This window comes from Schistocerca serialis, chromosome 1, assembly GCF_023864345.2.
Source record: "Schistocerca serialis cubense isolate TAMUIC-IGC-003099 chromosome 1, iqSchSeri2.2, whole genome shotgun sequence".
Classification (NCBI taxonomy): domain Eukaryota; kingdom Metazoa; phylum Arthropoda; class Insecta; order Orthoptera; family Acrididae; genus Schistocerca; species Schistocerca serialis.
The window spans coordinates 180,206,616-180,230,902 of record NC_064638.1 but is presented as its reverse complement, the minus strand read 5'-3'; the positions used below and the strand labels follow the sequence as shown (position 1 = coordinate 180,230,902).

General features: G+C 40.0%; 1 protein-coding gene across 1 annotated transcript in view; it reads right to left on the bottom strand.

Annotated features, from left to right (window-relative positions):
• The window catches only part of LOC126465225 (hydroxyacid-oxoacid transhydrogenase, mitochondrial), a 74,613-nt gene that overhangs the window by 22,477 nt on the left and 27,849 nt on the right, over positions 1-24,287 (bottom strand). Inside the window, exons 3-7 of the mRNA XM_050096290.1 lie at positions 20,076-20,284; positions 19,805-20,001; positions 19,500-19,668; positions 16,867-17,034; positions 4,279-4,437 (exon numbers count right to left, since the gene is read on the bottom strand). Of these exons, the coding sequence (XP_049952247.1) occupies positions 4,279-4,437; positions 16,867-17,034; positions 19,500-19,668; positions 19,805-20,001; positions 20,076-20,284 (902 nt within the window). The remainder of the gene's footprint in view (positions 1-4,278; positions 4,438-16,866; positions 17,035-19,499; positions 19,669-19,804; positions 20,002-20,075; positions 20,285-24,287) is intronic.

Below are 24,287 nucleotides of genomic sequence, written 5' to 3'. Positions count from 1 at the left end.
GTTTATGGATTTTAGTCAAACTCTACAATACATTTATGAATACTCAATCATTAGTTACACCTAATTGGTGTGTTACCTGCAGCTTTGTTTACTATGTATTCAGGTAACTGACAGAGAAATATTGCAGGGAATTGATAACATAACCCTAACATCCAAAAAAACTGAATTTCTAGATAATATGACACCAAATTCAGCTGTGTAACACAAACACTTTAGTTCGTTCCCCTGATACCTTAGATAATAAGGAAAATTGAAATGACACAAAAGTTTAATTTTTGGTTGGGCATAATGAATAAAATCCAGTCTTTAAAAATAATCTGTATGTAGTAAAATTACAGTGTTTCAGAAATATGTCATAAGGAAGGTAACTTTCAGTTCTGAAAACAAGTCAGTAAAATAATCAATGTGAATTCTTTTTATCCAGTAGTCTCTTGGGTAAAATATTCCGGAGGTAAAATAGTCCCCCATTCGGATCTCCGGGCGGGGACTACTCAAGAGGATGTTGTTATCAGGAGAAAGAAAACTGGCATTCTACGGATCGTAGCGTGGAATGTAAGATCCCTTAATCGGGCAGGTAGATTAGAAAATTTAAAAAGGGAAATGGATAGGTTAAAGTTAGATATAGTGGGAATTAGTGAAGTTCGGTGGCAGGAGGAACAAGACTTCTGGTCAGGTGAATACAGGGTTATAAATACAAAATCAAATAGGGGTAATGCAGGAGTAGGTTTAATAATGAATAAAAAAATAGGAGTGCGGGTAAGCTACTACAAACTGCATAGTGAACGTATTATAGTGGCCAAGATATATACGAAGCCCATGCCTACTACAGTAGTACAAGTTTATATGCCAACTAGCTCTGCAGATGACGAAGAAATTGAGCAAATGTATGAAGAGATAAAAGAAATTATTCAGGTATTGAAGGGAGATGAAAATTTAATAGTCATGGGTGACTGGAATTCGACAGTAGGAAAAGGGAGAGAAGGAAACATAGTAGGTGAATATGGATTGGGGGTAAGAAATGAAAGAGGAAGCCGTCTGTTAGAATTTTGCACAGAGCATAACTTAATCATAGCTAACACTTGGTTCAAGAATCATAAAAGAAGGTTGTATACATGGAAGAATCCTGGAGATACTAAAAGGTATCAGATAGATTATATAATGGTAAGACAGAGATTTAGGAACCAGGTTTTAAATTGTAGGACATTTCCAGGGGCAGATGTGGACTCCGACCACAATCTATTGGTTATGAACTGTAGATTAAAACTGAAGAAATTGCAAAAAGGTGGGAATTTAAGGAGATGGGACCTGGATAAACTGACTAAACCAGAGGTTGTAGAGAGTTTCAGGGACAGCATAAGGGAACAATTGACAGGAATGGGGGAAAGAAATACAGTACAAGACGAATGGGTAGCTCTAAGGGATGAAGTAGTGAAGGCAGCAGAGGATCAAGCAGTTAAAAAGACGAGGGCTATTAGAAATCCTTGGGTAACAAAATAGATAATGCATTTAATTGATGAAAGGAGAAAATATAAAAATGCAGTAAATGAAGCAGGCAAAAAGGAATACAAACGTCTTAAAAATGAGATCGACAGGAAGTGCAAAATGGCTAAGCACGCATGGCTAGAGGACAAATGTAAGGATGTAGAGGCTTATCTCACTAGGGGTAAGATAGATACTGCCTACAGGAAAATTAAAGAGACCTTTGGAGAAAAGAGAGCCACTTGTATGAATATCAAGAGCTCAGATGGAAACCCAGTTCTAAGCAAAGAGGGGAAAGCAGAAAGATGGAAGGAGTATATAGAGGATCTATACAAGGGCGATGTACTTGAGGACAATATTATGGAAATGGAAGAGGATGTAGATGAAGATGAAATGGGAGATACGATACTGCGTGAAGAGTTTGACAGAGCACTGAAAGACCTGAGTCGAAACAAGGTCCCGGGAGTAGACAACATTCCATTAGAACTACTGACGGCCTTGGGAGAGCCAGTCCTGACAAAACTCTACCATCTGGTGAGCAAGATGTACGAGACAGGCGAAATACCCTCAGACTTCAAGAAGAATATAATAATTCCAATCCCAAAGAAAGCAGGTATTGACAGATGTGAAAATTACCGAATTATCAGTTTAATAAGTCACGGCTGCAAAATACTAATGCAAATTCTTTACAGACGAATGGAAAAACTGGTATAAGCCGACCTTGGGGAAGATCAGTTTGGATTCCGTAGAAATGGTGGAACACGTGAGGCAACACTGACCTTACAACTTATCTTAGAAGAAAGATAAAGGAAAGGCAAACCTACATTTCTAGCATTTGTAGACTTAGAGAAAGCTTTTGACAATGTTGACTGGAATACTCTCTTTCACATTCTAAAGGTGGCAGGGGTAAAATAGAGGGAGCGAAAGGTTATTTACAATTTGTACAGAAACCAGATGGCAGTTATAAGAGTTGAGGGGCATGAAAGGGAAGCAATGGTTGGGAAGGGAGTGAGACAGGGTTGTAGCCTCTCCCCAATGTTATTCAATCTGTATATTGAGCAAGCAGTAAAGGAAACAAAAGAAAAATTTGGAGTAGGTATTAAAATCCAGGGAGAAGAAATAAAAACTTTGAGGTTCGCCGATGACATTGTAATTCTGTCAGAGACAGCAAAGGACTTGGAAGAACAGTCGAATGGAATGGACAGTGTCTTGAAAGGAGGGTATAAGATGAACATCAACAAAAGCAAAATGAGGATAATGGAATGTAGTCGAATTAAGTCGGGTGGTGCTGAGGCAATTAGATTAGGAAATGAGACACTTAAATTAGTAAAGGAGTTTTGCTATTTGGGGAGCAAAATAACTGATGATGGTCGAAGTAGAGAGGTTATAAAATGTAGACTGGCAATGGCAAGGAAAGCGTTTCTGAAGAAGAGAAATTTGTTAACATCGAGTATTGATTTAAGTGTCAGGAAGTCGTTTTTGAAAGTATTTGTATGGAGTGTAGCCATGTATGGAAGTGAAACATGGACAATAAATAGTTTGGACAAGAAGAGAATAGAAGCTTTCAAAATGTGGTGCTACAGAAGAATGCTGAAGATTAGATGGGTAGATCACATAACTAATGAGGAGGTATTGAATAGGATTGGGGAGAAGAGAAGTTTGTGGCACAACTTGACTAGAAGAAGGGATCGGTTGGTAGGACATGTCCTGAGGCATCAAGGGATCACCAATTTAGAATTGGAGGGCAGCGTGGAGGGTAAAAATCGTAGAGGGAGACCAAGAGATGAATACACTAAGCAGATTCAGAAGGATGTAGGTTGCAGTAGGTACTGGGAGATGAAGAAGCTTGCACAGGATAGAGTAGCATGGAGAGCTGCATCAAACCAGTCTCAGGACTGAAGACAACAACAACAACAACAACAACAGTCTCTTTTGTGTAACATTCTGAAGTAACTCAACCATAAATGGAAATCAATTCTACAAATGCAATCGATGGTAATTAATTTTGATGTTAGGTTGCCTGCACATTACATTTAGGATATTATGATGTGATATTATACTTGCACCACAGACCTGGTTATTTGCAGCATATTGCATTGTAACTAGTACTGTCCCACAGACATTCACAACAAGAAATATGGGATGACCAATAATTACCTAGTCCTTACTCTCAGCTGATAGAAATGCTGCATATAAAAATAAGAAAAAGCAACATTTGAGGAGAAGAGCTATAGGGCAATAGGGGCAGGAATGTGAAAGCCTGTTTATTTTGAGAACTCACTATCTTTCTTTCACATAACATTTTATTCTTCTGTATTTTTAAAGATTCCTTTAAACATATCAGTACTTGATCACTGGAAACACTAATCATCCTTTACATGATAATGTCCAGGGATGGTAGGAATTCATTTCCTTTTATTTGTTCATAGAGATAATTTTGCCATATATGCCATTGAGGAGAGAAAGGAATTTAATATGGTTCCAGGAAAAATGATTGCAAAATACCACATACAAATAGGGCATTGTCCAAACCAACTTAAAATAATAGTACTGTGACTGCTCATATGCTGCTGCTGTACTCTATGTGTTAATGTAATTTCATATTTGTCTCCTGCTCATGAGGAAGATAGAATACAAAAACAGTTTCTCACGCACCATATTTTGCATTTTCAATAGCTTTCTTTTCAATGTTGCAGTACTGCTAGATTACTTCAGTAATCGTTTGTAGATCAACAAATCCCACAATGGCTTACAAATTGTCCTTTAATTATCTCTTACAGTGGTAAGTACATCACATACCTGTAGCCTTCAGGTTTGTAATCTTTCACATTCCCAGATATTGCATACGACAGACCATGGCAAAGGTGCACCCCAGCATTACCGAAGCCAACGCCTGCCATTACTGATGCCAAGTGCATGGCAGATCGGGCCTCGACGTCATCCGGCTGGTAAACTGACCTGAACAACACATTATTGTTTGACTTAAATTTCTCTCATATTTTCTAAGTAAAAGTAAAACTAAGGTACATCAGAGAGACAGAGAGAGAGAGAGAGAGAGAGAGAGAGAGAGAGAGAGAGAGAGAGAGAGAGAGAGAGAGAGATTTATAAATTATTATTTCTCTTCTATTATTCATTCATCATGTTTCATGGTCCAGCATGGCTTTTTTCATTAATAAATTGCTAGCAGAGGTGAAAGAAGCAATAAGCTACAAATAAAGTTAAGATACTTTTGTATTTTTAATATGATACTTATGCACAGGGTCACCAAGCCACATGGTATACATTAGGAATGTGAATTAAATGACAGAAACTGCCTAACAATCACTGTTTAAGTACAATTAACTATTTGTGCTTATGCAGTAAAAGTAAAAGAAATGCCACTGACTCACTGATACTCATCTCTTGTGGAATCCTTGAACATATTCTGATCTCAAACATAATGAGGTAGCTCTAACAATTATTTCCTCCATGTTTATCTGCCTGGATTACAAAAATGTTGATAACATGAAACCTAACTTGCACTTTCTTAATATGACAATTTTACACAAATCCTCCCGCGTGCACACACACACACACACACACACACACACACACACACACACACACACACACACACCTGCATGTGGCTGTTCATCCTGTTGGACAGCTGGATGGTAGTCATACCAACATAAAAATATGTGAAATGATTGCAGCAATGCTGGTAAATGACACGGTTGCTTTCACAGGTAGCCCAGCCCCTGATGGGGGTGGGATAAACCTTGACAGGACAGTAACAGGAAGTGCTGGGTGGGTGTATTGGGCAGGTTTTGCACCTGCGTCTTCCTCAGGTATATGATCCTTGTAGCATGGGGTTGACGTTGGGGATGACATAAGGATGGACTAGGACATTGTGGAGGTTGGGAGTATGAATGAACAACACTTGAGTAGGGGTGGGAAGTATGTCAGTAGGATGTCCCTCATTTCAAGTCCTGATGACGGCTAGTCAAAGCCCTGGCGATGGCTGTGGTTCAGTTGTTCCAGTCTGAGGCGGTACTGGGACATCCTAACCAAAATATTTACCAGTCCTCCTGGTGTTCCATCGTCCACCCAACCTCAACTACATCCTAATCCATCCCTATGCCACTCCTAATCCCTTGCTACAAGGATCGTATCCCTTTGGAAGCCCCAGGTGCCAAACCTGCCCAATCTACCCAAACAGCACTTCCTATTCCAGTCCTGTCACAGGTTTATCCTACCCCATCAGAGGCCAGTCCACCTGGGAAGGCAGCCACATCATTCTCCAACTCTGCTGCAATCATTGCACAGCATTTTGTGTTGATATGACTACCAACCAGGTGTCCATCAGGCTGAGCGGCTACAGCAAAACTGTGGCCAAGAGCAAAGTAGACCACCCTGTGGCACAGCATGCAGCTGAACATAACACTTGATTTAAATGGCTGCTGCACTACACAAGCTATCTGGAACCTTTCCTCCACCATCAGCTTTTCTGAGCCATGCAGATGGAAGTTATCCTTACAACACATTCTCCATTCCCAGCCTCAACCTTTGGTAACATACCATCTCCACACTCTCCACCCAATAGTTTCCACCCCCTCTGTCCTATCATCTCCTCCCCATTCTCATCTCCCATACTGTTTATCTGCAGCCCTCTGCCAATCCATCTGCCCATCTTTCCCCGCTCCTCTCTCTTTCGCTCATTTTTTCGACACCTACCTGCCCCGCCAACCTCGTGATTCTGCACTGTTGGCAGTCTAGTCCCTGCATACTCCACCAAATAATGTTCACCTATCTTGCCACCCATACACTACTATCCCTTCCCCTTCCTCACCCCCTCTACACTGCTGCTTGCATCCCGCATGATGTTGCGTTCTGGCCCGAGAAGCTGGAGTTGCTTCAGAGGCAAAAACAGAAGGGATTTCTGCTTCACTTTGTGACAAGGGATGAAAAATGGGTTCATTAAGATAACCATGAAAGCAAAAAATCATCGGGATATCCCAGCCATGCTTCCATGTCAATGGCCAAACCGAGTATTCCTGCCTCCAAGATCATGCTCTGCATTTGGGGGGACCAGCTCAGCATCATGTACTATGAGGTGTTAAAACCAAGTGAAACAATCACAGGTGCTCATTATTGAATGCAAGTAATGTGTTTGAGCAGAGCATTAAAAGACAAATGGCCACAATACAGCAAGAGACACAATAAAGTGATTTTGCACAAGGACAACGCTCAATTCCACGTTGTAAAAGAGGTCAAAACATAATTGAAAACGTTAAAATGGGATGTCCTACCCCACCCACTGTATTCTCCAGGCACTGCTCCCTCTGACTACCACCTGTTTACATCAATGGCACATGGACTGGCTGACCAACACTTCCAGTCTCATGAAGTCACAAATTGGATTGATTCATGGCTCATTTCAAAAGTTGAACAATTTTTTTGACACGGAATTCGTACACTGCCCGTTAGGTGGCAGGAAGTAGTGGCCTGCAATGGAAAATACTTTGAATGATACATGTGTAACCAATTTGTTTCATTAAAATTTCAAATGTTGGGGAAAAAACGGTGGAAGCAAAGTCGTAACCTCGTACAAAATCATCATGACAGTCTCAGGAATTAAGAAAGTGAAATTTATAACAAAGTGTTTCATATGCAATCTTACACTGACAAGCCAAAACATTATAACCACCTGCTTAATAACTTGTTTGTCCATCTTTGGAACAACTTACATAACTGATTCTGCATTTCAGTGATCCAAAAGTTTGTTGGTAGGTTTGTGGAGGCATGTGCCATTAGATTTCTATGCACAGGTCATGTAATTCGCATATACTATGGGCTGCTGTGGGTGATTGTGCCCGATAGTGACCCAGGTGGGTTCCATATGGTTATCATCAGGTGAATTTGGTTGCCAAGCATCAACGTAGGCTCACTAGTATGTTCCTCAACCCACTGTAGCATGGTTCTGGCTTCAAGACATCGACAATTATACTACTGAAAGATGACATTGCCTTGGGGAAGACATCAGGTCCCATGCAAGTGTGGGAAAATGTCTCCCATAGCATAAGACTGCTCCCACCAGTCTGCATGTGTGGCGCATACACATTTCAAGCCACTGTTCACCTAGATGATGGCATTTGTGAAGATGACTATCGACATAGCATAGCAAAAAATGAGATTCACCCAAAGAGCTGATATGTTTCCATTGCTCGAGGGTCGAATCCCGATGGTCCCATGCCCACTGTTATCACAATTGACAATGTCATTGGGTTAACGTGTAAGGATGGTCCGCTGAGGCATTGCATTTATGACAATGTACAATGAACGGTATGCCCCAAAACACTCGTGCATGCATCAGCATTGTGCCCTTTCATCAAAGGTGTCACAGATCACCATCTATCCTACATTACAGGGCAGACAATCCTCCAAACCCCACATTCTGTGAAGAGTCATGGACATCCAACCATTTAGCACCTAGTGGTACTGTTGTCCTACCTCTTTCAGTAGATGCTCATGACAGTAGCATATGAATATTTAGCCACGTTCACCATTTGAGATACTTGTTCACTGGCTCTGCATAATAATAATCTTCCCTTTGTCAAAGTCACTTATCTCAATGGATTTCCCAATTCATACCCCATATCTTTACTACAGTGATCCCATCGGTGTCTGCTCCACTTACATACTTTTGTTACCATGTCAGATGGCATCCAGCTTTGCAGTGAGCAGTGGTCATAATATTTTGGCTCATCAATGTACATTGACATTATCAGTATCATTACTTTTGTTGTACGTCCAACTTAACCTCTGGTGCCAGCAATGTAACCAGTCACCCACTGTACTTTAAACTTAAGATATCGTATTATGGATGGAATATGTTCATTAATACCAATTTGAGATTCCATATTTTCACATTTTATTGTATGATTCACAATGGAAATTCCAGAGATACTGGTGATGGTCTTGTAATGTTATAGACTGAAATCTGTCAGTAAAAGCTGCCGAGTGCAATTCATGGCTGTCCTGAAAAGGCTTAATTTCAACAGTCGCTGTTTCCCCTGCAGGCAATGCCTACTCTCACTAAAGTAATGTATGTGTCAGTGTTCATCACAAGAGCACCACTAAGTCAAACCTTGCTCAGTTTGCTTACTGATGCCAATATGATGAGTTAAATTTAATCATATAGTACAAAGTAGTAACTGAGACAAATGTCAGGAGTAAATACAGTTACTTTTCGATTATAGCATGATAGTGTGTGATAAAATACAGGCGAATGATTCTGCCCAGAATATTATGATTGAGTCTGGCACTGGTAAATAAGCTTTTTATGACATTAGGAAAAATCAAAATAAAACTTTGGACTTTGTGCTAAAACAGAATGAACTAGCTGAAAAAACTAAAGCTGATAACTGTACCAAAACTGAACATTTATGATGATGTGCACACCCTGTACAAAGAACACTTTCATCACATTTCCTGCAAGAGGAGATGAACTGCAGGCTGCAATAGAAAAATGTGCACAGGAATAAGGCCAACTATGTTTCACAGCTAGTAATGTTCAGCTTCCATAATTGACACAATATCTTTAACAGAAAAAAAGTGTGAGCTCTCTGCATTCCATGCTGAGTGCGGCTCTGTTGTCACTGCACTGCTCACCTAACACTGCTATCTAGGCTGAGAGATGGCACCTATGCTGAGAGATGGCGTTCTGGTTACTATGAAAAACTTCCCATTTTCAGGAAACTATTCAGTGATTTTTTTTTCTTCTTTTCCCCATCTGACAGGCTGATACCTTTGCTCAATAAAAGGCTGAATTTATTTTCATTATTTGTCATATTTACAGTGCTGCATCAACTTAAGTAGATTGCTGCACAAAACTCTGAAGAATTTGTACAAGTAAAAATGCATGTTGTAAACTTCGAGTAGCATTGATCTTACCTCATACATTGCAGTGTATGAAATGCATATAAAATAACAAAACTTTATTTAAAATTGAGAGCAGAATGTCATCTCATTTTGTTATTGGTTTTTATATCCCATGGACAATCACTTGCGATGTCTCCACTCCTGTCCCTGAGTATCAGGAGCCGTGTCGTTGTCGTCGTCGTCACCACCACCACCACCACCACCACCACCACCACCACCACCACCACCACCGTCATGTATCAAAAATTGTTCAAGGTACCAAAATGAGGATTTTTTGCAAATGATAGCATGCGGAGAGGCATGTATGTGGTGCAATAAATACTTGATACTTTTCCATTCAGCAAGATATGCAAGTAACTCGTCCAGATCATGGGAGGGTCAGCAGAATGGGATGTGTAATAGTGTCAATAGTGCATAAGGAAAACTCAGGGGCCATTTTAAAAACATGTCCTTAGCACTTAGTAGTGGCAGAGCATGACAAGTTGACTCATCCACACACTTAAGTGTTGATTGCCTTGTTCGTTCACGCTTCCATCCACCCCCCCCCACCCAGTTCCATGAATCCAATCAAGGAGAAACTTCAGTTATGTGGAACAAGGCAGGGTATACATTAAAAAAAAGATAGGGAAAACATAAATGTACTCTGTTATTGTATTAACAGCACACTATCACTATCCTGCTCATTACTGTTTATGATTACGACTCCTAAAAACTCAATTTACCACACAGAGTGGTCTCTTACTAGTCCCGGGAAAACTTCATCCTTTAAGTTCAAAAATTCTTGTTGGAAAGTTAAAATTTAAACCTAAATATGTGAAAGTATTATTGATTTTAGGCAAAGCTCCTTAACCCCCTTATTGTGTAGTGACAATGGACTGAATAAATTCATGTTTCCCTCTCCAAACACTACTTCACTGATGCAGCCTATGATCAAGCATCTGTACAGACCCAAGTAACTTTATGAATGTATGGTTTTCTTCAACCAAGGAACACAGTTTGGTCTTTAAGGAATAGGAAAAGAAAATTTGGATTTCCAGGTAACATTTGGAGTTACAAGCATAGAAGAACAAAGGATGTTCATAACTTGCTGTATAAAGATGGAGAATGTTTTGGCAACCAAATCCTGACTGAGGACTAAATAACAGACCAGGCACAAGGCATTTACAGCGGAGAAGAGGAAATCAAAAATATCAATGAGTGTACAGGTAACAAACCAATGTTTTAGCTATCAAACATAGGGAAATTTTGAACATTAATCCAAATTATCAAAATTATTAATTTACATTAAAAGAGACATGACAAAAATTGATAAAACAACAGAGCACAGTGTTGGGACCCTTGTTGTTCATGTTGTACATCAATGACATTGTGGACATTATTATTAGTAAGACCCTGATAAGATTTCTAAATGCTGCAAGGATTGAGAACTTGCTTTAAATGTTCAGAAATGTAAAACTGTGTACTTCACAAAACAAAACAGTATATGTATTTCTTGACTATAATATCAATAAGTCACAGTTGGAATTGGCCAACTCATACAAATACCTGGATGTTGCACTTTGTGGAGATATGAAATGGAATGATCACATAGACTCAGTCATGGGTGAAGCACATGGTAGACTTCAGTTTCTACAAAGGACATTGCTTACAGATCACTCATGTGACCCACTCTAGAATATTGCTCAAGCATATGGGATGCATACTAAACAGGACAAAGAGGGATATTGAACATATAATACATAGAAGGGCAGCATGAATGGTCATAGGTTTGTTCGACCTGTGGGAGAATGTCAGAGAGATGCAGAAGAAACTGAACTGGCCGTCTCTTGAAGATAGATGGAAACCATCCCAAGAAAGCCTACTTACAAAGCTTCAAGAACAGGCTTCAATTTTATGACTCTGAATACACTACGACTCCTTATGTACTACTCACATAGGGATCATAAGGACAAGATTAAATAATTACATTGTGCACAGAGGCATTTAAACAATAATTCTTCAAATGCTCCTTATGTGACTGGAATGGGAAAAGATCCTAATAACAGGTACAGTGGGACATACCCTCAACCATGGACTTCATAGCTGTTTGCAGGTTATAGATGTAGATGTAGAATCAACCAAAAATAAGTTCCTTCTTTAAATAAATGGTGTCCATAATTAAAGTTCCAGTATCAAAATGCTACAGAAAGAGAACCACTACCCAGAATGGCATGAAATTGAACAGCATGTTACTGAAGCAGGAAAAGATCATGAAACAAAATTTAAAGAAAATTTTACTAAGAGGTAGCACTGTAAGTATCTTCAAGTAAATGAGGTCAGCTACAAATAACAGCTGAATCGCAATATGATTGCAATGGTTTGAGTAGCATATTACACCATTCATACTATTCAATGTGCATTGCTTCACACGTTCTGCAGGCAACAGTTGTGGCAGTGTTAGAAAAGCCCTTTCACTGAAACAAGGTTGTACCACATTAGATGGGGAAAATTTGTTTTTAATTTCCCTGAGGCCAAAATTCACATAAAAAGCAAACTGACATCAGTTTTTACGTGTCCTGGGAGCAGAAGCTGCATAAAAATCAATATCACATCAGTTTCTAATTTTCGTAACACCTGCATAAGACATGTTCAATATGCTGTCCACCATTTTCTGCCACAAGATAAAATCAAGAAACAGCATGTTCCACAACAGTTCGGTGTATCTCAGGGGTCACATTCAGAATACGATACATGATGTGTACTTTCAATTCACCCATGGTCTTAATTGGAGCACAGAACACATCTTTCAGATAATCCCACAGCTAGAAGTCGCACAGATTAACATCAGGTGACCTGGGTAGCCACGCTGTAGGGAAATGATGGCTGATAATTCCAGCATTTTCAAAATGCCTCTGCAGCAGCCACATCACTGGCTGTGCAATGGGCAGAGGTGCGCCATCTTGTATAAAATGATCCTACCCATACAGCTACACTGTTGAAGGGTTGGAATGCAGAAGGTGCACAAAAGACTCGCAGAATTTACCAGTGATGGTAAAGGTAACAAGACACACAGGTCTAATCTCCTCAAAAAAATATGGCCCTATGATACACAATGCTATCAACCTTCACCACACACACACCTTTGCAGAATGAAGTGGTATTGGTTATGTGTGTACAGATTTCCTGTTGCCCATATTCTGCAATTCTGCATACTGACATGTCCTTGGAGGTGAGTGTTTCTTTTGCTGGAAGGTCAGCAGGAAGCAACTCTTGAACACGGGCGATTTTGTATGGATAGCTATGGAGAATATTTTGTAGGATTTTATGCACCACGCTCACAAACATGTCCATTGTTCTGACAATTCCCCATGCACTGCGTGTTTACATGCCACCGCTTGACTCCTCCTGCAATGCTGTGGCTGTCCACATCCTTGACAGATATCAGATCAACTGCTTTCCACCCTCTGCCACACTGCAGTTAAAAAAACCTGCCATTTCGCATTTTTTAAATAATTTTCTCCACTCCCTGAGCAGACTTCAATCCAATGCCTTTTTTCATACCTTGAGTGTCCAGAACTTCTGTACTACTGCTGATGCACAGTCACTGTTCCTGTAAAAGAGCTTTACCAGCAGCTTGTGATACTACATGGAGACAGTCATGTTGAGAATCTCAGATACAAACTGAGGAACAACCATGTGCTGCGTGGCTGTTTGTGTGCATATTCTGACACTTACTGCATCATTTATTGGTCAAATTTTCATTAATTTTTTTTATCATTGTCATTTCCCCTGCATCAATAATATGCCGTTCAAATCCAGCATCATTCTGAGCAGTGGTTCTCTTTCTACAGCATTTTTAAACTGGAACTTTAATAATGGACATCCTGAAATTATCAAAACATACGGCAAATGAAAATATTTTCTTGGTATCAACTTCAGGTAGTAGTGCCTCTTTAGATACTGTGCATCATATCATTGTACATCAAGATATCAGCAGTAAATAACGGGAGAAATCCATATCATTCTCCAAAAAAATTATGTAATCTCTGAAGATGTATTGTAACTTTAATTTGTTTAAAATATTATTGATCATTATTGTGATATCATTACATTAGTTGCTTTTAAATTAAATGTACTCTTCAGTATTTCACATAATATTGCAGTACATCCAGTTTTTATCCAGGTTCTAGACACATTGTATGGTATACTCCTAATTGCAGCTTCAGATAACTCCTTTAGAAAACATTTCTATAATTCAACCTTTCAAAAATTTGGACAGGGCATCCCCAATGACTCCAGATTAATCATCTTTCACAGTACCAATTTAATCAAGTAAAATTTCTGCTAAATCAATTAAAAATTAAGCTACCAACAGATGATAAACAAAAGCAGGGTGTATACGTGAACAAGGAAAAAGACTTCCCAGATTTTTCCCGGATTTCCCGGTTAAAATTACAGTTTCTCCCGGGTGAAAATACACTTTTTCCGTGTTAAGTGACAGTATTCTCTTATTCAGCACTGTAAAACTCATCAATCCTTTGAATGTTTATGGTTTTATATACTGACGTAGAATTTCCCGGCACTTCAGAAAACAAAACTCACGCGGGAAAACACGTTTTGAAAAACCTTTGATGTGCAGCAACATGTGCGCTGCATATTTTCGTATTACAAAGGTATGAATTTGAATTCCACCAAACAACGCATGTCACTTTCCAAAGCATTGAAATAGAGAGTGTGATGCGCTTTTGTAAGCGTCATAGCTCATTCACGTGATGTCGCGAGCTGATGACAGCAATAGGACACGTGATGTAGTCAGCCAATAGCAAGATCACTTAAGTAGCGCGAACACACAAATAAGAAAAGTTAATGGTTTAAATTAATATACATAGCATTCACATATAATATTGGTCTCAAAGATTAACAAGTTGGAAGAGAAGCTAAGCTTCCACATACAATGTTGATTTTTTTTTTTTTTGTGTGTGTGTTACACTTTAAGATACATCACACAAATGTGCCAGTAAAATTTTTAATAATGACGCAAATGTCTCATCTTCTAGGCTCTAAATTCTTCTAAATGGTCATCCTCAAAGAGTTGATCTTTAAATGAAAATCAAACGCTTTGTGATTTAAGAAATTCATTGTGCATAGTTCATCTTGGGTAAAAGGAAATCTGCTTTGAATGTAACGCTTTTCAAACCACCATTCGCAATATTTTCCCGCAACCTGTTAGAAATAGGTTCATTTCAGCAGTTGCAAGAAAGCGCCAGATAACTTGTGTCACCGCACTTGCACAGCTATGATGACTCAGGATGCCCATATGTTCGTACATGTAAAACATTAAAAGATCTTACATTATGTCATAAAAGAAACAAGACATCAAAGGATACTTCAAGAGCGTCGGTATTTCACGAACCATACTGAAATGCATAATTCGGCTTAAAAGGCACATCCATACGTAAATTTTCTTGGAGTACCAGTGCTCCATGTTCGGTTCTTTATTATAGCATAATGCCATACAAGCACTTGAAATGCAGCGAACAGTTGAAACTAGCCAATAGTGTGAAATTAAACACTTCGTTTCAAATAAATTGACTGTCTCAGTAGAAAGGATTAATAAAAGCCAAAGCTCTTTAGCAAAGCGGAAAAATAACTTCATTGTTCTGTAAGGCAATTAATGCTTGACTGTCAAAGGTGGAAATGAAATCTGAAACTATTAACATATTTTGGCCTGCCGTGCCGGCCGAAGTGGCCGTGCGGTTAAAGGCGCTGCAGTCTGGAACCGCAAGACAGCTACGGTCGCAGGTTCGAATCCTGCCTCGGGCATGGATGTTTGTGATGTCCTTAGGTTAGTTAGGTTTAACTAGTTCTAAGTTCTAGGGGACTAATGACCTCAGCAGTTGAGTCCCATAGTGCTCAGAGCCATTTGAACCATTTTGGCCTGCCGTAATTATGCGAACTTATTTTAATTCATTTTGTTAGCTCCCGGCCACAAAAATCCGTTTTGTTAACATTTAACGCGAGAACAATAAACAAAGAGGAAACAACAAAATCACTGAACTTAAACACAGGTCATGTGGAGATGACCCACCTCCCCAACACAACTCCGACTGCTCTGTGCATCAACCCCAGATCTACGATATTTCCGAACAGGGGCAATATTAAGTAGTGGCGCCCAGCCACACTTCTGTAACCAGAAGTGGGAGATGGTATTACTCATACGCGACTCAAATGCGCATGCGCAAGAGCCTGCCCGCAACTTCTCAAACAAATCTAATTTAAACAGTTGTCATGTCACACTCATCAGAGGCAATTTGTTGTTATAAAGCATTGCATAGTGTTCAAAAAGCCTTTTACACACTTTACTGTTGGCAGACGCTTGTATGAGCACTGTTTTGTTGTTGTATACAGTGCATTTCCTTTGCTACTTAAGTTTTATTTTCTTTTGTTTCCTCCCGTTCATGTTTTGTTGCTGCAGTATCATTCTGCAGTAGCGGGATACAATAATATCCTTTGTTAGAGTACTGGTTCTTATCAGTCAAAAATCACAAAAATTTAACTGAAAACCAAAACAATGAAAAATTCCCAGAATTATTCAATTCCCGGGTTTCTCCCAGTTTTCTCCGGGATGAAAAAATTCCTGGGTTTTCCCCAGATCTCACAGTTTTCCCGGGCCGTATACACCCTGAAAAGGTATTTTAAATAGTAACAACTTTCTGTGGTATCCACCATCACTCAGTGACCCCCAACAGCAGCGGATGTCAACACGTGCAAAGCGTGGCCAGTCACACAGCTGCATAGGAAGCTTTCAAGATGACCACTAGAAGGCTGGTGTCGCAAGGTGGAAGCAAGTCTCCACTCGGCCCCTTGCGCCACCACACGCCGTATTCCCAGACTACCAGGGTGGTATATAGGCCACTGCAACAGCATTGTACAGCCAGTCCTATGCCTGCCTTCACTCGTACTAGTCACTGCATATACTAGGAACCCTGTGGAACTTAGGATCCTGTCTCAGCTATTCGGATGTGAACTGGAGTGCCCTGGACTTGTGCAATTGCTACGGATTGTGAAATGCTACTGTGAAACAGTATCATTGTGAATAAATCATTTAAGTATTTTGGATGTTTATTGTGTTATTCTGATATAATACTTCACTTCCAATTTACTAGATTATATTTTGCTAACAAACAATAACAGTATTATCTACACTTAAATGTGATTTGCAGAGTATCCATGTAAGTGCCCAGCAGAGGATTCATTGCACCATTTCACGATAATTCTCTACTACTCCAATCTCTAACAGGGTGCAAAAAAAAATTAACACTTGCATCTTTCCAGGTCAGCTCTTATTTCCCTTATTTTATTATGATGATTTCTCTCTGTTTATGTCTTCTCTTGGCTTCAATTTGACCACCTTTTTTTATAAATTATAATATTATAGTTTTTGGCTTTTATCTTCCCTGCCATTTACATTAACCTAATATTCCTTACCTTTTAAAATATTTCTGCATGACCTGCAATGCATATTTAGCCCAAACATCTGATATTGGATTCTGGCCTTGATAAGCAGGGCGCTGAATAGGATTTGGAGGGCGTGGTTTTCGTTCTGTGTAAGGGACAGCTGTGAATGATTCAAGTGCATGGCACAAGACATCAAACCTGTAAAAGAAATCTGTGTGAATTAAAAAATTTCCAACTATATTATGCTGAAAATCACAGTTTTTATATAAAAAAAGGTAATATAAGTGTGGCAGAAGAAACTGATAAGGAACTCAACAGCAAACAATGAAATCAAAATATCTCTCTCTCACAACGCACACACATGTAAGTCAACAATAAACACACACATTACACTTGGAAGGAAGGTTAGCTACAGTAAAAAGGGGAGCAGCAGTCACATTGTCAGAGAAGAAGATGGGAAGATTCTGCTGTGGCCTTACTGAAGGAGCTACCTGAACAACTGAGCAAGCCAATTTAGGGAAATGGTGGTGAGTCTAAAACAGAAAGTTTTGTATGTGAATTTCTATTCTGTTTAGATTTAGCAGTAAATTGGTTGCACTGAAAGAAGGAAAAGTCAACTTGTCATAAGTGATCAACAGTTTTGTAAGGGTTTTATGTGAGCAGCTCAAACAACTATACCTACTGAATGCTGAATGGATTGTTGGACTTGGCAATCAAAATTCCAGAAAACTGTTTCATTCTGTGATAATAATTGAAATTTACATGGCATGTTGTTATTTTTTGTTAGACTGAAGGAATGTGGTTCACAGTATGTTAGATATTGTATTGCACATTAACCTCTGTAGTTGGACAGACTGATTTGAAGCAAGATGGAAGACAACAATCCATTTTTCAGGGTATAGTAATATGTATTATTTGTGGCAAGACATCACTGATAGAAACGTGAATGGAAACCAATATTTAACAAATGATATCACTAAACATTTAAGTTAATGGTCCTAAATATCTACATAGTTAATGAAATACAAGGTATCTCAAACTCAGTCAGCATCTGAAGCACTGTTTCTGGAGTGGACTGTGTCTGCTCACTATACCAACTGAACTTTATCTACAGAGATGCAGCCTTAAAAATATCTAATCACTGTGGAAAATGCACCAGTAAAATACAACTGGTGCCAATTCTAGCTTTAGAATAGGTAACTGAGTACAGGTCTGCCACCACCCATCTGCACCCTTTCATTGTTTGGCAAATGAAAAAAAATTCTTTCCAACGCTTTTAGCAAGTTCTATGCACCCGTTCTGTGCTGATCTGCAGCACTGTGCCAGGCTGAAGGGTGCCCACTCCTTTATTAATCGAGTCCTGGTGCATGTATTATTTCCTTAATGATGTGCGATACACAAATTGTTCTCCTCTAGAAGAACCCATTCACAATGAACCAACCATGAATGTAGCCAAACAACTACACAATTATCTAAGAGAATAGTCAGGAAGTATTCCAGAATATAGACATGAAATACAATGAAGCACTGTTTCACAGTTATTGCAAAAATAAGAATGTTAAGAAAGAAATTTTGTAATTTAGAAAAGTAAATCATTTTAGTGCCAATCCCAAAAACATTTTCCCAAGTTAAATGTAGGATATGAGGTGACAGGTGTGGTTCAAAGGAGAAGAAATAAAACCAGAACTGCATATGCTCCTGAGAGCTGCAAAAAATTACATATCAAGAGACCACTTGGGTCAAGAAGCTGTGATGGATAAGATGATTCATGAAAAATGTTATCTCTGTAGGCTGTGTGATAAAGAGCTGATCTCACAGTGATTACCATTGTTTAGGCAAAGGCTAACATTTGAGAAGGTTTAATAGGCTGCTCAGCCCTTCACAGGTTTACATGTAAGTCTATAAGATACCAGATAACAGCCGTAATGATGATAGAATAAAGCATTACACTTTAAAGACTTTTTCTATCTCCTCCCTGGAAGCATCTATTTTTGCTTTAGTTTAGCATCAATAAGGTTTCATATTACATTTACATTGTATTGTCAGCATAGTCTGTATTCATTACACATTTTCTGACTGGGGTAGGTTTCTCTATTGCATGTACTAAGTTATGCATCAGGCACTATTGTCTTTTTGCAGGTTCATTTATCATCTTCTACAGCTAATTTTTTGTGTGGGGTATTGAGAACTAACTAGCTGGCTGTCACCTACACCTTAACAGCTTGTTCCAGGGTAACACTTTTAGTGAGTTGGCTGATGCAGAATGGAAGTTAGTCTGTGTCAATAGCTACCATGCCTGCTGCCCTATCAGCAAGAGGCTGACACCATTGGGAAGCTTGAGTTTCCTTATCTTTCTGGCGTTCCTTTGGAGTATCTTCAGTTTATAATTACGGAAATAACTGAATTTTTATTCCAGTACTAATTTACAGTAGTTATAATTGATAGTGGGGAATTCCAGGTGGGGTCAACATAAAAACATGAATGGCAGAGAACTTGGAGTAGTAAAATGAAAGCACAAAACACACAATGATGAGAAGGTAAGGCCAAGAACACATTAAATTAACAGAATTGAAAGAGAAAGATTCGGGATGACAACTGACAACACGAAAATCAAACACAGTGAGGCGCTACTTCTAGTGCTGCCTTGTACCACAGTAACATACCCGCTGTAAACACATACTCTCTCTGGCATTGTCAAGGTATGCAGCGGATCTACAAGTCCCATTGTTGGGCGAATAGCCCTGTGAGCTATCCCAGTCTTGGCTTTCAGAGGCTCATAATCAAAAATACTCACACCCGTAGTTTCACTTCCAGTACCAGCAGTTGTTGGCACTACAGTTGTGGCAAAAAAGAAAAACAGGTCAGATGGAAAGCTATCTGAAGGCTTCAGTGTATACCACTGTTACATATAAATATCAGTTATTAAAAGTGCTCTGAAGTAACAAAAAATTTATTTACTGCACCTCACCTGCTACAAAAGGTTTCAGTGGAAAGTTGACAGGTTTTCCTTTCCCTATGGGTTCATTAACATAATCCAAGAAGTCTGCTTCAGGGTTGGAAGAATACAGATTTGCAGCTTTGCAAGTGTCCATAACAGAACCACCACCAACTGCAACAAAAGCATCAAACTGCCCTGCTTTCGCGAAGTTTATTGCATCCTGCAAACTGTCAAGCAACAATTTAATAATGAGGTACTTCAGCCTAACGCTAAGGAATAATACTAGAAATATATTCCGTACCTTTTGTCTGTTGGTTCAACTCTGACTCTATCAAATACTTCAAAATTGATACCATGCTTGGTTAATGAATCCATTGCTGTTCGGATGGAAGGGAGTTTTGCAATGTTTGGATCAGTCATCAAACAAACTTTCTTTGCATTCATATTGGCCATATCCATTCCAATTTCCTGTGTGACTCCTGGCCCATAACGGATTGTGGAACAAGCCATCTGAAATGCAGGAATCTATTATGAACTGTACTTCAAAATTTTATACAATAACTGCCAAATCAATTACTTAGAAAAGGATTTCAATAGTTTACTTCATTAATCTGAAAAGTCTACAGTATAATACCAATGGCTTATTGTAATTTAAATCATAGCTCTCCGAACAGTAGGCAAAATATAACAGAAATTGCTAAATATGGGGAACTACATAAAATGAAAGACAATATTTACTTCTAATCACCAACACAGTAGAAACTATAGCAGGACAGAAAAGACACTGAATGTTTAACTTCCTGAACTTTTCAATTATTTCCTTGTGAACAAAACACACAGCACACAGTAACAAGTAAAGATATATTCCCCTTAAAGGAGTGCCAAAGGGGAATAATGGTAAACTAAAATCACTTAAAAGCAAATAATACAAACTGGAAAGAAGTCAAAGAACACAGAAAAATGGAAAGAAATCAAAGAACACAGATGCACAGAAATGAGAAGGTGAAAATGTACAAGGAAAAAACCCATAAAAATGAAGAAAGTAGAAAGGAAAAAAGAGCAGCAGAATATAAAAAACAGACAATAGATCATGTGATAGGGGGATGCATTGTGCAAAACTTACAGTCATGATATCCTCATGGAAAATGAAACTATTTACATAAAAACTAACTCAGCTACTTTCAAGGAAAGCATTCAGCAGATAAGCCCCAAACATAGCAAGGGGAGCTGTGTGAAAACTAATCCTACCAGCATAATCTGTTGCTGTAGAGGGAATGTTTAGCACAGAATGGGCAACAATTGTCAAAGTAAATATTCTTTTTATCTATGGTATGTCACCTAAGCCATTGTCAGTGTAGTCCAAACAGTTCTGTGGTGGTGGTGGGGGGGGGGGGGGGGGGGGGGGAGAAGAGAGGAGGAAAAGAATAGGAGAGAAGAAAGAAAGTGAAAGGGCTTGTAGATGTATTGGCAGAATAGAAGGGGTTTGGTACTAGAGTGGGAGCAGGATAGTAGATGGGTGGAGGGCAGGGATTAGCAATGGCTGAGGCCAGAGGGTTACAGTAAAGAAGGATATATTGCAGGGAGAGTTTCCTCATGCTCAGTTCAGAAAAGCTGGTATTGATAGGAAGAATCCTGGTGACAATGGCTGTGAAGCTATCATTAAAGTGAAGCACATTGTGTTGGGCAGCATGGTCAGCAACTGGGTGGCCCAGCTGTTTGTTGGTTGCAGTTTAGTGGTGTTCATTCATGTGGGTGGACAACTTGTTAGTTGCCACATACATGTAGAAAGCTACACAGTGTTTGCAGTTTAGCTAGTAGCTCAAATGGCTGCTTTCTCAGGTGAAAGCATCTACTATCCATTGATGGGGTAGTAGATGGCTGTGACAGGATTGGCGTAGGTGGCAATGGGAGGATGAATGGGACAGGTCTTGCATTCAGGTCTATGGCAGGGATATGAGCCACAAGGCAAGGGGTTGGGAGCAGGAGTAGAATATGGACAGTCAAGGATATACGTAGGTTTACGGGTGGCAGAACACCACAGTGCAACTGGGAGAAACACAGTGAAAACAATTCTGTCACTAACCCTATTAATCAGTTAATCTAAAACCAATACTGAACCCTGCCTAATTCAGTTTCCTCCTCTCCCATTAGCTTTCCACAATTTCCTAACCTCAAACTTTGCCTTATCATCGCTCCCCAAATCACTCAGCATGGACACCAACCTTGCATCTGTCAAAAGAACTGCAATTCACCACCTAAAAACCTGCCGACAAAGGCCCCGTCACTGTGGCTACGAACCATCAGGATTACATGATAGAGGGGCTCCATTAGTTATCAGATAAGTACCCTACAAACCCTGCCAGTGACCCACTCCATAAACCCCGCAGATCTCCAGCCCCTACTAAAATCTTCCACTCCAGCCCAGAACATCTCCCCTCTGTCTGTCTCTCCCCTCACCCTCCCCAACATTCCCTGTTCCCCTACCTTTTACATCCTTCCAAAAGTTCATAGACCCTACCACCCAGGAAGCAGCATTGTAGCTGGTCACTGTGCCCTAACAAAGAGAATTTCCACTCTTGTTGGTCAACACCTTCAGGCTATTAGCTGCAACTTATTCTACTATATAAAATACACCAACTATTTCCTCCACTTACTCTCCACAGTTCCAGTTCTTAACCGCAAGGAGCCCTGCTTGTCACTATTGATGCCACCAATCTCTACACTAACATCCCTAATGTCCACAGCCTTGCTGCTTTTAACACTGATTTTCTCAATACCCAAATGCCTCCAGGCCCATACCCTCCTTCCTGGTAACTATGATTAACTATATCCTTACCCACAAATACTTCTTCTTTGAAGGCATCACCTACAAACAAATTAGTGGTACAGCAATGGGCATGCATGACACCATCCTATGCCAACCTATTCATGGACCATCTAGAGGAACCTTCCTTATCACCAAGAATCCCAAACCCCTCACTTGGATCACGTTCAGTGAGGATATCATCATGCTCTGGACCAAGGGAAAAACACCCTATCCACATTCCTCCACAGCATCCATACCTTCTCACCCATCCACTTCAACTGGTCCTCCTCAAGGATGGCTGCATCAGTACATCTGTTCACATCAAGCCTGCCGACCACCAATAATACCTCCAGTTTGGCAACTGTCATCCATTCCATAACCAGACATCTCTTCCATACAGCCTAGTTCCCAGTCATCATAGTATCTGTACTGACAAGCAATCCCTCTCCAAGTATGCCCAGTGTCTTACTGGTGCCAAAACAGACCAAAATTACTCTTCCAACCTTCTTCAGAAACAGAGCTCCCTTGTCTCTGCCACAACCTACCTCCTCTGACAGAAGCACTGTCCAGCTACAAAAGAATATTCCTCTTTTTCACTCAGAACCTCCAAGGACATCCTCTGTCAGGGCTTTGACCCTTCCCTCACTGGTATTCCTCCACCCACCGAATCTATATAATATTCTTGTCCATTACTATTCCACCCATGCTCCTAACCCCTTGCCTCATGGCTCATATCCCTGCAACAGAACTAAATTCAAGACCTGCCTCATACATCCTCTCACTACCACCTACTGCAGTCCTCTCACAGGCATTTCCTACCCCACCATAGGCAGGGCCACCTGTGAAAGCAGCCATGTGATCTACCAACTAAGCTGCAACAAAGTGTCATTTTCTGCGTGGGCATTGCAATGAAGAAGCTGTCTGTCTACATGAATGACCAATAGGCAGCTGGAGTACCTAGTTGCTTTACTTTAATGAAAGGCTTCATAGCCTCCACCATCTGGTTTCTTCCTACCTACCACCAGATTTTCTGAAATGCACATGTGGGTACTCTCCCTCTCCTGTAACCCTCTCACCTCAACCTTCATTAGTCTCTACTCTCCACCCACTTATCTCCTTCCCCGCTCCCACTCCAATACTACATAGCTCTTCTATCAACTCACCTACAAGCCCTTTCCCTTCTCTCCTCACCTTTCTCCCCCCCCCCCTCCTCCTTTTCCCTGCCTCCCACATTCCCTTCATCACAGCCTCCCAACATAGTACCTAACAGACCTATCCAGTGCCCACACACTCCCTTAAAGCTCCCACAGACAGCACTAGCATCTTCCCTTACCCCTACCCTGCTATCCTTCCCCATGCCATGCCAGCTCCTTACCCCCACTACTCAGTCCATCAGATTGCTGCTCATGCCAGATTCAGTAACAGTCAGGCCCGAGCACCTGGTGACTGGTCAAGTGTGTGTGCGTGTTGTGCTTCTGCGAATATGTGTGTGTGTGTTTTCCACTTTGAAGGACTAACTGAAAGCTTAACTATTTTTGCAGTCTTTTTCATTGTCCTACCTGTAGGTCAAGGCCTCCTCCATGTGGTGAGTAGCAATATTACAGTGCATATTACAGTGCATTTTAGATGGATGTTTATTATAATTATTTAATGACACATATTTACTGATTCCACATTATTATGATTTTTAAACTCAAGTAGTGAAAG